Source organism: Tiliqua scincoides, chromosome 8 (assembly GCF_035046505.1).
Source record: "Tiliqua scincoides isolate rTilSci1 chromosome 8, rTilSci1.hap2, whole genome shotgun sequence".
In the NCBI taxonomy this organism is placed as follows: domain Eukaryota; kingdom Metazoa; phylum Chordata; class Lepidosauria; order Squamata; family Scincidae; genus Tiliqua; species Tiliqua scincoides.
This window is the reverse complement of record NC_089828.1, coordinates 51,959,953-51,975,050: the sequence shown is the minus strand read 5'-3', so window position 1 is coordinate 51,975,050 and position 15,098 is coordinate 51,959,953. Positions and strand designations below refer to the sequence as shown.

General features: G+C 44.1%; 1 protein-coding gene across 1 annotated transcript in view; it reads right to left on the bottom strand.

Moving 5' to 3' along the window:
* Nucleotides 1-368: 368 nt before the first annotated feature.
* LHX1 (LIM homeobox 1) overlaps nucleotides 369-15,098 on the bottom strand; it is a 56,323-nt gene continuing 41,593 nt past the window's right edge. Inside the window, exons 4-5 of the mRNA XM_066636160.1 lie at nucleotides 8,951-9,116; nucleotides 369-748 (exon numbers count right to left, since the gene is read on the bottom strand). Of these exons, the coding sequence (XP_066492257.1) occupies nucleotides 369-748; nucleotides 8,951-9,116 (546 nt within the window). The remainder of the gene's footprint in view (nucleotides 749-8,950; nucleotides 9,117-15,098) is intronic.

The window sequence follows — 15,098 nt, the reverse complement described above, 5'->3', positions numbered from 1 at the left end:
TACCCAGTATACACCATCCCATAATATATGGTGATACTAAAACAAATCCACTTCATCCATGTCGTTTTTTCACTTGGTACAAAAAGCGATTTCTCCTGTTGATTCTATATCATGAAGATTGTCCCCTGGTCTTATAGCAAAATTTCCCTGGGTGTTGATCTGGAATCAGTTCATTCCCAAGGTTTAAAAAAACAAACAAAAAACAAAGATTGCAAACCCCAAAAACAACAAAATATATAGAGATATATATATATATTGTCTTAGGGCAGGATAAAAATGTCCTACGAGTCCATTTCTGTACACCACAATATAAGCAGAATAGATGTTGAATGCCCACTTACTTCTGAGCCCAGTCCTGGAGTTTAAAGCTACCATACAGCTGCCTCATTCATTTCGGGCGGATGCGACAAATGGTTGCCATAATTAGCACCACCGTTGACGGATATTGAGGAAAATGGGGGACTTGGGCCAAAAACTTCTGCCGACATGGAGTGCAATGAGCCAGGAAGGTTAGGTTCTGGGCTGGGTGAGTCTCCTGGTGGGTGGGACATAATATCTGTGAAACGCTGAGCCTCACTGGAAGGGTGGTGTCCAGGTAAAGGGTGGTCCATCCCCCCAAGAGGTGTTCCTGATGGCCCCGAGGAGGGCACAAATGGGAGATCAACCGGCGTCTGAGCTTGTGAAGAAGGAGGTCCTTGTGGGAAGAAATCATAGTTGCTCCCAGGTCCGTAATATTCGCTCTGATAATCTGGTGGATTAAAGAGAAAGGGTTGACGTACATGATGGAGGAAAAACCAAGAAGCCACATAATCCATTCGTGATAAAGTCCTAGGGCATGGTCTCAAGGCCCATGATGCAGCTACTTTGCTGAAACTGGGCAGGTCTTGGTCTAGTTTAGGACCTGTGTAGGTGACCACCTGGAAGGTGGTCTTCCCATGATGGAAAAAAACATGGGATATGCATAAACAAGCACACACAGCCAGAGTGCACCAGTTGCAACCCATCAAGACAAATGTAGACCAACAGCCATGTATGGTGATCTACTGGAATCTCTTGTTTTTGCTGCCATACAGAGGCAAACAAATAGGGAACCACAAAACATAACTAAAGATCTGTGCCAAGATTTTGTGTGTGTGAAGCCTTCCTGGAACCTGAACCAACTCCAGGTTGCAGGGGGAGGGGGATGTCAACAAACTGTCCTCTAAGGGCCCACTCCTACTTGAGTGGACCTGGAGAGAGTCTCTCTGCCATCATCACATAAGCACTATGAACTCAGAGATGGTCTCAACAATCAGCAGTAGGAGTCCTTTTAAGGGCCCTGGGCACCTGCCCATCAACATCCGCTCCTGAGACAGCCCTACCTAGACCACAAGCCTTGCCCTGCCTCTCTCTATGCCACCTCCACAGTCACACAAACTGTGCCAACCATAGGTTCTATATTCCCTTTTGGTGAAGATAAATGGAGAGAGGAAATGGAAAGCATCATCACTTCCTCTTTCTCCTGACCCTATTGCTGCCCAGTCCAAGGACACCCAGAGCTATGCTGAGCTCCTTTCCATATTCCCAGCATGCCTGAGTCTGAAGCATAAGCAGATGCTGGAATATAGCTCTGCTTTCCAACATTAACATCCCAAGACAAAGACAACAGAAGCATTTGGCATCCCCGAATATTTTATATTGCATCCATAGCCCCTGACACAACTTTGCTGCAGAAGCTCCATGCAGGATTTGTCCGTTATATGCACACCCAGTGCCTCAGCTGGTTGGTGACCCCTAAATCTGGCCCTATTCTTACTTTTAAGGCAGTTCATTCTTATTTCTCATTACACTTTTGTCTGAGACTGACACCTCCCCAACTTTACAATTCCCACCCCTCTACCCAGCCTCCTCAACATAACCTATTATTTTCAACAGCTCTGGGCTTTCCCCCTCGCTTCCCCTTATGCTCAGTATGCTATCCAAGTGGTTCTCAAACTTTTTAGCAGTGGGACCCACGTTTTAGAATGACTGTCTGTTGGGACCCACCGGAAGTGAAGTCATGAAACGTGAAGTGATGTCATGGAAATGCCATCATCAAGCAGGAAAATTTTAACACCCACTATATGACAAAATCAGGTCATTAACAATTAGTTTGTTGTGAGGACAAAAGGAGGGAAGGAGCTATGTACACTGCCCTGAGGTCCTTGAAGGGAGGGAGGGAGGGAGTGAGTGAGTGAGTAAACAAACAAACAAACAAATAAGTAAATAATACAGTTAATACTCTCCAAGTGGTGGTGGTGATACAAAGGACACATCCTCCGTTCATGCAGTAAATTAGCACATCAAAACAGATTCACTGACTTCATTCAGGGAGTTTTATCTACATAGACAGGCATGCACAAAAGCTGGACAAATGTCAATCTTCTGTTAATGCTCATCCATGAAGGGGGGGAAAGTCACATGCATGCACACCACCTCCGAGCAACACAGCCCAAAATTCTAGCCCCTTGTTTTGCATGATGCAAAAGCACAACTTAGCCATGTTGGAAATTCAGAAGTTAAAAATATGCCCTTCCCTGTAGTTCCGGAGGTCATTCATTTGAGTGATTGATTATCAGCTAGTGGAGGCTCATCAGTTATAATTTACAAACATACTACACAGACATATACTGACAGACAAATATATTCATCTTACAATGGTCCAACCCACTACCTCTCCAACAGAGTACTTGTAGGTTTTACAGCCTGACCTAGGCATGTGTTTACTCAGAAGCTCTACTATGTAAATCCAATAATAACAACATTTTTACATCCCACCTTTCTGCTATAGAACTGAAGGGGGAATGTGGAGAGCTCCTAGAAGCCCCTCATCCAGTCAAGCTGCCCAGTTGGATGCATACAGAAACCTGAGATTTCTCATGGGTCAAGGTTGTTTTGGGCAGCCTGGCTACACTACCATTCAGAAACTGACCAGACCCAGACTTGCTTAGTTTCAGCAAGTGGCTGCATCATGTACATTCAGACCACAGCCCCAGCTATTAGCAGGGCCAGCACGTCCATGTGGCCAAATGAGGAGATTGCCTCAGGCAGCAGATTGAGAGGTGGTGCCATCTCCCCTCTGCTGTTCCTTCTCCCGCTGCCTGGATTGGAAAAGGAAGGAGGGCGCTCAAGTTCACCACTTTTCTCCACAATTCCTCTTCTGCTCCACCCCTCCTCTTCCTTCTCTCACTCTCTGGACTGGAAAAGGAGCAGCAGCTGGCATTTGACACAGTGTCTCAGGCACCAAGACGGCTTGGCTTGGCCCTGGCTACTAATTACATGCCATATAAGTAATTAGTAATAATAACTAGAGAGCTGGTGCAACATGGTGGCTAAGAGGGTCAAGTGGCTAAGAACCGGGACTTCCCTGGTTCAAATCCCACCTCTACCATGAACTTAGGTGGTGACCTTAGGCAAGCCATTCTGTCTCAGCCACAGCTCCCCAGCTGCAATACGGGAAAAGACTTACTTCTCTTGCAGGCTGCTGCAGGATTGTTGAAGGACTGAGTGTCAAGTTGCGCACTCAGAAAGTAATATACAAATGCTTAGCCAGTGGTGTAGCTAGAGGGGGTGCAATGCACTCAGTTTTCCAGGGAGCCTCACCTCCCTGGAAGGGTGTGCAAGCAGCCCCTCTCCTTCACAGCATATGCCTCCATTTTGCTCCCCCCCCCTGTCCGGAATGGCTCCAAGGGGGAGGGGATGGGCCAATTGCACACCATGGTGAAGCTCCCTACAAAACTTAGTGTTTTGCACCCCCTCTAGCTATGCCAGAGGCTAATAATGGCTAAGCATTATTCTTTCTAGGACTTATGCAGCACTTGACCACTACTTACAGTATCTCAATAACCCATACAACAACCCTATAGGGGAAACCCCTAGTATTATCCCATATCACTGACAGGACAGTGCTGAGTGAAAGCAGCTTGTCCAAGTACATCTCTGATCTATATTGCAGGATGTGCCTTTTCAGTGCACAGCAGTTTCTTTACCAAGATACTACACCAGTCTCTCATTTGAACTTACTTCCTAGAAAGCATGCTTAGAATCACTGTTTTAGGGAAGTAGTGTGATAATAGTGCCAATTTGACTGCATCCCCAAACCTGAGATTTCTGGGGACAGGGGGCGCCTTGGTGATGTCACAAGGTAAGGCCTCATGATGTAACAAGGCTGCCAACTCTTGAAAAATAGGGGGGAAGGGGCTGGGGAAAAATCTGGTGCTGGGGTGGGGTGACCCATCCCCCTGAGAAAAAAGGGGGAGAAACAATGTCTCATATTTTTATCTGGTGATGATGATGTTTGGCAAACTGGTAACCTTAGGCAGCAGGGAACACGATCTGTTTGTTTTTTTGAAACCTAAATCAGGTCTGTGGGTATTTTGTCCTAAAAATCAATCACAATTTTCCAGCAATACATCCTTACATATTATATGTCTTATATACAGCCTTCCCTGTAAGCTGTGCAGCCGCATGGCTCTAATGGAAGCCCCATGCAGCTTCCCTGTTGGCCCCCTGGAGCCCGGCAATGATGTCATCACCAAGCACTCCACAGCCACCATAGGACTCTGCGCACACCAGGAAGAAATTTGAGGGAACATTTCTCACATACATTCCTTTTGCTATCGCAACTGCTTTGAGAAGGATTGTGTGTGTGTCGAAAAGTGGCAAACACATGCTCTAAATAAATAAATATGAAAATTAAGTGCATGTCAGTTTAGGAAAAAAAAGACAACTAAAGGGGAACATGATAAAGATGTATGCGATGATGCATAGTAGGGAGAAGCTTCTCTTCCTCAATCTCATAACACCAGAACTCAGAGATAATCAATGACTCTGCTTGGCAGTAGACTCAGGGCGGACAAAAGAAAGGACATCTTCACACAATGCATAATTTGATTATGGAATTCACCACATACATAGAAGTCACAGCGATGCTCATGAGCTTTGATTGCTTAAAAGGAGATTAGACAAACCAACAGAGGAGGAGAGGTCCAGCTCTAGCTGGTTACCCACAATGGCTAAGCAGAATCTCCATGCTCAGGGACTGTAGGCCACACTGGGTACCAGTACCAAATTCTCAGGTCAGGGAAAGAAAAGGAATTCTTTCATTCATGCTCTGCTTGTCAGCAGCCAGAAGCATCTGGTTAGCCACTGTGGGAAAGGAGATGTTGGACCACATGGACCATAGAGGAGGAGAGATCTATCAGTAACACAAACCTATGTTGGGGCCAATAATAATAATAATAATAATAATAATAATAATAATAATAATAATAATAATAATAACAACAACAACAACAGGTATTTATATACTGCCTTTCTTGGTCTTTATTCAAGACTTTATTCAAGGCGGTTTACATAGGCAGGCTTTTATTTAAATCCCTTATTAAATAGGAATTTTTACAATTTGAAAGAAGGTTCTTTCTTTCAAGAACCACTACATTCAAGGTGTTTCATTCCAATCTGGCTTCACATTCTGGCCTCCATCCTCCCACGCTCAGAGCAGATGGAAATAGCTCGGCTTCAGCTTGTCAGCTGCTTCAAGGTCGCACGGTGCCTGTGGCCTCGAACTGGCGACCTTGTGGATGTTAATCTTCAGGCAGATGGAGGCTCTACCCTCTAGACCAGACCTCCTGCCCAATCTTCCTTTGAAAACCAACTCTTGGGGACGAGCAACAACAGAGGGCTGTTGTCTCTATGCTCTGCTCACTGGCTGTGTCTTGTTTGCCATTGTAAGGAGTGGTGGCGGTGGGGGTGTGTGTGTGTTAAAAAAACTCATAAAAACACAAAACACTGCCATTTTGTGTTTAAAATATCCAAATAAAAACACAAAACATCGCATTTTGGTGTTTTAAGATATTTTCCAGAAATAACTTTGCCAGTCAGAAATAATACCGTGGCTGCATCTGTGGACACTATATCATCTATATCACCGACCTAGTACACTTTAAAAGTGTTTAAAACTAATAAAAATGAGAAATTGACATGAGACCTTGGAACAAAAAAACCTAACACCACTTTCTGCTTTTCAAATCATGAAATCTGCAAAAAAATAAAATCCGTTTCAAACACCCCTAGCCATGGTAGGAAGCAGGAAACTGATCAAGATGAACTTTTGGTCTGAACTATTGAGGCGTCTTTCCCATAACATAAGCTGTATCCACCAGTCATGGGATAGACAAGGCACTGAAGCCTCACCCCCTTCAACCACTTAGAACTTACTCAGCACCATCTTTGGTTCCTTTTTTACCAGGTTTTGCCCATGTACTTCAAAGCATTTCTTTGATGCACATAAGAGCTAGAAACTTGCTTTAAGAAAGGAGGAAAGAAAGCTAGAGATTCTTATGTAGCCAGACTCTGCGGCCAAGACCCCTTTCTGCAACTTTTCTAAGCTTCCATAAAATCAACATTCACACCACCAAATACAGCTACTCAGGGCCCAACTACATATTCAGTTCACTATACAACTGGCCCTGATATGCTTAACTTTTGCTGACTGAGGGCCCAATCCTATCCAATTTTCTAGTGCTGGTGTAGTTGTGCCAGTGGGGTGTGCACTGTATCCTGTGGTGGAGGGGAAGTCCCTGGGACCTTCTCGAGGTATGGGAACATGTGTTCCCTTACCATGAGGTTGCATTGTGGCTACATCGGAGCTGGAAAGTTGGATAGGATTGGGCCCTAAGGCCTTTAAAGCCTTAGAGGATAAGGTAATTTTCATCTGGCCTGGAAAAGTGAACAAGGTTGGTATAGGCTATCCAGGAACCATCACTGAAAAGCCTCATCTCTGGGCACTATCCACTGCATCCAGAATAGCCCCCCCACCAACCCTTAGAACCTCAGATATGCTACAATCTGAGGCCTAGAAGCCCTAATCCTAATTCCAGATGCATTTGGGGCAGCTGCAGCTACTTCATGGTGAAGGGAAAGCATCCTGCACATGTTCAGAGGTACTCTGGTCACCTTCCCATGGTTGTTCTATCCCAAGTAACAGTGGACTGAGCAATGATATTCAACTACTGTACCATGGTACATTGCTGTGCCACGAATGGTCTGCAGGTGTGCCGTGGGAGTTTTGGGGAGGGTCATTGAGTAATAGGGCCATCAGGGATTTAAGCCCCTGCCAGCAGTATAGTGTGCCTTGTCAGTTGTACCAAAAAAAATACTGATGGTATGCCTTGGCAATTTTAGTGCCTTGTCAGTGTGCCTTTTTAAAGAGGTTGAAAATTGCTGCTCTAGACTAGCAACCACAACTGTAAGTGCAACCCACAATCATTCATATTTGAATACACCAGTGATTCCCAAACTGTGGGTCGGGGCCCACTGGTGGGTCATGACCTGATTTTTGGGGGTCAAGTAAGGGTGTTGGAAAGATAAGATAACTAATTGTTTAAAACCCTTAAGTTATTTAAAAATCAGAGAGCTGCTAACTGTCCTGCAAGGAGCTGAGCTCCTGCAGTTTGCAAGCATGTGTAAATATAAGGAGATAAATGTCTGAAGATCTTTTTTTCTGGTGGTTATTACTTGTAAATAAATAAAGCATTTCTTTCTAGATCTTCTTTTAAAAAAAAAATTTGGTAAGCCTAGGTGGGTCCCCATAGAGTGTTATTTTAAAAAGTGGGTCCCAGTGCTAAAAAGTTTGGGAACCACTGGAAGAAACCCTTCAAAACCAAGCCAGACTACTCAAGGGTAAGATGATTCTAGCCTGAACATGGGCTGGTTATGTATATGGGGAGCCTTGATCATGTGGCTGGCATTCTAACCACAATCCATTTAACCTGGAAATATTGGGTGGTAAAAGTTCTTTTCAATGATCTTATGCTCTCCTTCGACAGTTTCCATTGAAGCTAAGCCACATGGAGCTCAACAGAACTTACTCCTGGACACAGCTGTGGGCATGCTTTGAGTGCACCCCAAACACCCATGTGTGCCCCTGTTACGTGAAAATCCCCCTTTCCCTTCCAAGTAGTGTTTTTATATCTGGTTATGTATTTTGGACTAAAATGCAGGCCTAAAACTTCTCTTACAGGCCACAAAAGGAGTCAAATCATAAGCTTACTCATTTCTTATGTTGTTGGCCACCTTCAGTCTGGAAAGACTCATTTTCTCTAGAGACACTGGAAATGTCTTTATTGTTTAAGTCAATCACTGAATATGCAAACACCTTAAGGGAAGAGGACCTTGGCAGCAAAGTCTATCACCTATTGTTAACTAAATCAAGCACATCCTGACTCCAAAATCCAGTAGCAACAGGAAGCAAGCTACTCCCCCCTCCCCAGAGTCAGGCTTTGCTGATAGCTGATTTCTGGACCCCTCTACCCTTTGTTTTACATACTCCACGTGTACCTGTGTGTACGACACATCCGGGTCATTCTAGGTCAGACACAACCCCTTAAGAGAAGGCTCCGAGCACATGCTCTCTCTCTGGCTGCCCTCCCACAGGAGTGGCCCTTCCTAAGACTCTTCTCCGAACTGCTCCCCGGGACAGGTAAATATATCTTGCGTCTAAAACTCTTTCCCTTCTTCCCTATCTATTCCTCCCTTCTTCCCCCATCTTTAGTTAGCAAACTGGGTTTAGCAGATTAAGGAACCCCTAAAATACTTCCCTACAACCTATCCGTTTCTGATTCCTTTTCGGATGCACCCAAATACATAGCACATGCAGCCACCATAAGCTAGGTACACTAGACACAAGTACTAGAAATCTATACTTATCAATTCTCCATGTGTATTATGTTTACCTTTGTGTGTTTTTGCAATAAAAATATAATCCTTTGATTGAAAGTTACCTTTCTCCCAGTCTCCTCTTTAAGCTAGACAAGGGATCTCTTTGCTTTACGCTGTCTTGTTATTCAGCCTGCGATCCTAAGAGTTTCCAAGAGGCTAATATACTATTTCCCCAATATAAAACAGCCTTTTTGGTAACACCCCTACCCACCTCCATAGAAGGAGAAGGGCCCATTGGGGATGAGCTCGCCTGGCTCCAAGCGGTCCACCAGTGGCCTCATGCGGCGGGGGCTGCGGAAGAAGGCATGCCTCCGGGCACCCAGTGCACTGAGTTGCTTCATGCGCCTTTCCTTGGAACGCCGGTTCTGGAACCACACCTGCCGGGAAGAAGGAGAAAGAGACACTGGAGACAAGAGGTCGCTTGGATGGGATGGGAACACACAGCATCCCAGGACAAGCTGCTGCACCTTTTCCATGTACCCTGGGCGCATCGTGGATCAGTGGTGAGCCATAGGGATGCCAACTGTCTCTAGAAAGTGGCCCCAAAATTCCCAATGATGCCAAACACAGTATAAATTAAGGGAGAACAGGGCATTAAAGAGTGTGCACTGCTACAATTCGTTCCATTATTCCAGATTAAACCTGCAATCCTAGCCACACTTACCTGGGAGTAAGTCCCACTGAACTCAGTTGGGTTTACTTCTGAGTAAACATGCATAGGCTTGTGTTGAGGCTGTAATCCTGTACACACTTATCTGAGAGTAAGCCCCCACTGAACACAGTAGGGATTACTTCTGAATAGGCATGCACAGGACTGTGCTGTAAAAAATCTTGCAAAACCTGCACTTCATTTCAGACAGTACAGGTATGCATGGTATGGAGGGCTAGTAGAAGCACATACATGCCAGGATTTTGATTCCCCTCCTTCCTCATTTTGTATCATGTCATGGGATTATCAGGACTTGAGAAGGGGCAATGCTTTACTTGTGCATGAAGCTGAGGAGTGCGCTGGCCTGAACAGCTGAGGCCGGAGACAATCTGCTTACAGCTTCCAAAGGGTTGACCGAGAAGCAACAAAGAGAGCCTGGTGGCATGTTAATATTTCAGAGCACAAAGCAGGTGAGATATAGCGTCTGGCACAGAACTCGAGAGGATTCGATAGCATTAAGACAGAAAAGGAGACAGATGAAGAATAGGACTCAGATGGTGAAATGCCAAATTTCTCCCTCTCCCTTTCAGAACATAAGAGCCCCGCTGGATCAGGCCAAAGGCCCATCAGCCTCCTGTATCTCACGGTTGCCAACCAGACATCTCAGGGAACACATAAGACAAGAGACCTACATCCTGGTGCCCTCCCTTACATCCGGCATTCTGAGGTAGCCTACTTCTAAAATCAGGAGGTTGCACATACCCATCATGGCTTGTAACCTGTGATGGACTTTTCCTCCATCAATCTGTCCAGTCCCCTTTTCAAGGCATCCAGGCCAGATGCCATCACCACATCCTGTGGCAAGGAGTTCCGCAAACTAATTACATGCAAGTACTTTTCACTGCTTATAACCACTGGTGGACTTTTCCTGCAGAAATCTGTCCAATCTCCTTTTAAAGGCATCTAGGCCAGATGCCATCACCACATCCTGTGGTAAGGAATTCCACAGACTAATGACACACTGGGTAAAAAATATTTTCCTTTTGTCTGTTCTAACACTTAATTTGAGTGAATGTCCCCTAGTTCTGGTATTGTGTGAGAGGGAAAAAGAACATCCTTCTATCCAAAATAGCTCTTTGTGCATTCTTGGCAAGGCAGAGCATGCTTGAGCAGACTGGCATTTTAATTTTTTTTAATCGCCCTTAAAAATAATACACTAAGGATTTATCAAAAAATTCCCAATTTTGTATGTTTTACTTTTAATAATCTCAAATTCTCATTTTTTTCAAAAACATCATGAAAATTCTTAAAAAGTGGGGATTTTTTTCCCATGGAGATGCCCATTGGAGAACTGGGTGTGCCAGTCTCTGACGCAAACACCAGCTCACCAATCAGGCTGTGAAGGGGCAGGGGAGTCTGGGCGCCAAGGTTAGTCAGCCAAAGAGGCCAGGCGCCTACCTGGAACCATATAAAGACACAGTCAGGTCCTGAAGAAGACAGCCATGCGAGAGGGAGTGGCATGGGGGTTCTCTTTAATGCAGCTTGAACCCAAGCAGGTGTCAAATTAAATTGATGCTGCTCATCGGAATGGCAGAATGGTTGCTGCCACACACACACTCTCTAACTTTGCTAGAGGCTGGCATTCTCAGTCATCCAATTGGTTGCAGAGACAAGCTCGCAAAATCTAGATCCAACCCCTGGTTCCAACTTACACATTGCTGAATCTGCTCCGCATATACACCAGCCTCCACCCACTTACACACACACAGGCATAAGCAAATGCTCCATTATACACACATACATTTTTCCATGAAAAAGGTAGGCAATTCCAAGTATTTCTTCACGTGCCATCACCTCTACAGATTAATGTACACAATAGCGTGGAATTAACACGCTGTTGTGTTAGCACAGCACACAGCACACACGCAGCACACAACAGTGTACTTCCAAGTGTGGAATATGTGTTCTTATAAGCATTACCAAAGAAAGATCAGTAGACAGAAGTCCCACTCCTGCCGATTAAATGCACCCTTCCGAACAGGAAAGACTGAACAGCAGGTGGAGTTCACATGCACTTCAGAAGAGCAAATAGTGCACACAGACAGGATAAACCAGATTCCTTTTTTATTCACACAGCCCAGGACACCCATTCCATAATAAGTGATAAAACTAGGTGCAAACGGTTCAAAACTGTATTTTACCTATGTATTTTATCTCAGGAATTTGTGCTTTCTTACAAGGAATATCTCTTTCTTACAAGATTCCCAACATGAAAGAACAATAAAAAAGCAAAATAAAAACACAAATTCAATAACATGAGAGAAGAGAAAGACAGTCCAATTCAATAAAATCAGTTTAAGGCTGCAATCCTATATGCACTTACCTGACAGTAAATCCCACTGAACTCAATAGGACTTACTTCTGCTTAGACATACAAGGGATTGCGTTACCAATTTTTGCCTGGCTCACAGGTGTACACATTTGATCTCTGTTGCGTATATGCAGCATTGGGCAGAAATGGCTTAAACAATTATGTATTAGTGTGAACTTAGTTAAATGTTCAGGCTAACTAAGGGTGCAATCCGAACCCCTTTTGGCAGTGCTTTCCAGCCAATGGAGCATGTGCTGCATCCTGCCGTTGGGTGTCACTCATGGAGGCCTCCTCAAAGTAAGGGAATGTTTGTTCCCTTACCTCAGAGCTGCATTGCCCTTATGTCAGTGCTTTCCAGCACTGACATAAGGGGGTTAGGATTGCGCCCTAAATCATTTTGAAGTTTGTTTACATTTTTTTCCTGACTCCATCTTGAATGCAGGTAAGTTCAGTTACTTTCTAGATCTCATGCAGTATTAAATATAATGTCCTTTGGGGAGATAAGGTGGGGTATAAATTTAATAAATAAATAAATAATAAATAAATAAAATAACCACTGACATAGAAATATCAGAACAGCTTTTATGTACCACTTCATGTCCTCTTGAACATACCTATTGGGGCTATATGATCCCCCACCCCCCAGACTGGAAGGTGAATTTCTAGTGTTAGGTGCGGCACAGTACATGAAGCTTACACAGTCTCTGCCCAGAGAGATTACAATCTAGGTTAGAAACAGCAGACAGTTTTGGGGGAGAGGTTAGAGACCAGCAATGCTGAGAAGTGGGCATCACATAGCAGTGGAAGAAGATCCATTGTAGCGCACCAACACAAAAGCACATATGCACACAAGTCACACGCTCCCACAAAATGGACTGGTACTAACCTATATGCATCCATACTATCCAAGCTTGAATCCTGACACAAGCCTGTCATCATTTCTCAGTGTGATACTTCACCTAGAAAGCCACCAACATACACTTCTGTGTTTACAATACAAGCCTCTGCACATTTGCTCAGAAGTAAACCCCATATGTGAATATGGGCAGCTTGAACACAAGTGAATAGACCCATCACAGTTAATACACACAAAGGGACTCAGGGAGCCAGATGTCAACCTCAACAACTATTTTCAATGCTGGGACATACATACACAGTCTTAGGCTGCAGTTCTATGCACTCAGGGAGTAAGTTCCATTGAACACAGTGAGACTTTCTTCTCAGTAGACATGCATAAGATTTCACTGATTAACAAGCAGAGGTACCCTGAGCGCATACAGGTAGCCCTTCCGTCATCACCACTGAGTAACCACAACTAAGCCTTCACATTCATGGCCAGAAGAAAACTAGGCCCCAGCACCTTTTATTTTAGAATGAGGCAATTGCTTATCAGCTATTTTTGTCCCCTTGCTCTGTTGCTGCTTTGTGTCTGTCTAGACTGTAAGCCCTTTGGGGCAGGGACCTGCCCTCTCTGTGTAAAGCACCATTGGTATTGATGGTGCTCTACAAATTATAAATTAATTACTTAAAATAATAAGTGAGAACATGAGCAAAACCCACTCTAGACTCTCCTCCTTCTTCCCCATCTATTTCTTGCTGAATTTTCAGCTCAAACTAGGTTTTGAAGGACATGTAGAATGTAGAAACATGCGCGCGCACACACACACACCCCTGTGTTAACATTTTGTCTACCATTCACCATAATTAATCTATAGAAGACCTGATTTTTATATTGGGCTGTGTTGGACTTGGCAGTGATGCTTTCTTTTCTGCCCAGCCCACAGATGTACACATTTGATCCCTGTTGCGTATATGCAACGTTGGGCAGAAATGGCTTAATAAAAATGCTTTTACCAGTTATTCTGCTTCGAAAGGTGGCCACTTTCCTAAGGTCAATGTAGCTGATGCAACAGCTGGATTCAGTGTGATGCCATCCTAGATTGACAATGGGTGGTTTTATTTCAGCTCTCAATATTCACGTATGTAGATAGAAGGCTGGCAGAAGGCAATGGCAGGGGATCTGCTGTAGCTCTCCTTAAGAGCCAGGAAAGAGCTGGGAGCTGCTGGACTGAAATCCAACAACATAATATAGGTTATCATGCAAACGCCCAGATGCTGGAAAAACAGGCCTTCTACACAATTGAGAAACCACAGATCAGTGTTTGCAACAAAGAACTCCAAACAGCCTCCTGCAAAGCATTTTAATTCTGATGGCTGCAGTTTTTCCAACTTGGGAACATTTCCTACAGAGAAACCATCTACTCCAAGGCTGTTAAAAGAATGAGCAAATTCCTGAATCCATATAGACTGGTGTGTGTGTGTTTCTTTTGCATATGCTACTTTGCTGAGAATTCCACAACTCTCTGCATTCTTTACAAACTGTTCCCTTAGCTTTTGGTGCTCATCCAAAATGACAACTGTATGTTCCTGAGGAAGGTGGAAGCCCAAACATCTGGCTAAAGAAAAGTTTTAAAGTGATCTCCTTTGTCAGTCATAGAGATACTGTATGGTCCATCCCCCCATACTCACTTGAATTTACATTCAGAATAGAAATCACTTATTTTTCTTTCCAACATCTTCACATGTGGGGGCAAATTTTGCCCCCCCATCTCTAAAATGCACTTTGTTCCCTGTTTTATTCTGGTGCTGCCACCACTTCTACAATATTCCATATCTACCATGAAGACCGACTCACATGAGGAACTGTGCAACTCCCAGTCTCCCACTGGGTCACCTACATCAATAGTCCCCCGCAGCCAAGCTGACACATCCAGAGACAACACTCTCTTCTCTAAATCAATCAGACATGCACATTATTTTCCCCCACCAGACAAGTTTCTACTGGCACAATATGCAATCCCATGTTCACTGTGTCCCAGTCCAGCTATCTGGAAAGCTCCAGAAGGAACAAAGAGAATTAGAATCCATTAATAAAGAGATCTTCTTTATAATTTATAAAAGAGCTCTTCCTCATTATGTACCTAGATGTCTCCACAAGTCTCCATGCACTTGCTTGTGAGTAAAGCACCCTAAACCACACTTACACTTTCTTCAATAGGTGCCAAAAAGTAATTCCTACTCATTTAATCCATGAACAGCTTAGTTACAAGTAAGACTGGAAAACCTACACACATTTACTTGGGGCTCAGAAGTAAGCTCCATTGAACTGAGTGGGACTTACTTCTGAGTAAACAATAGCTATATTTGAGCTGCATGCGGGTTCCATTACAATTAATGGGATTGCCGTCCTTTCACCAAGGGTTGCAATTCTCTACATATTTAATTGAGAATCAGTCCTATTCAGCATAGTAGGTTCCACATCTGGATAAAAACCTGTAC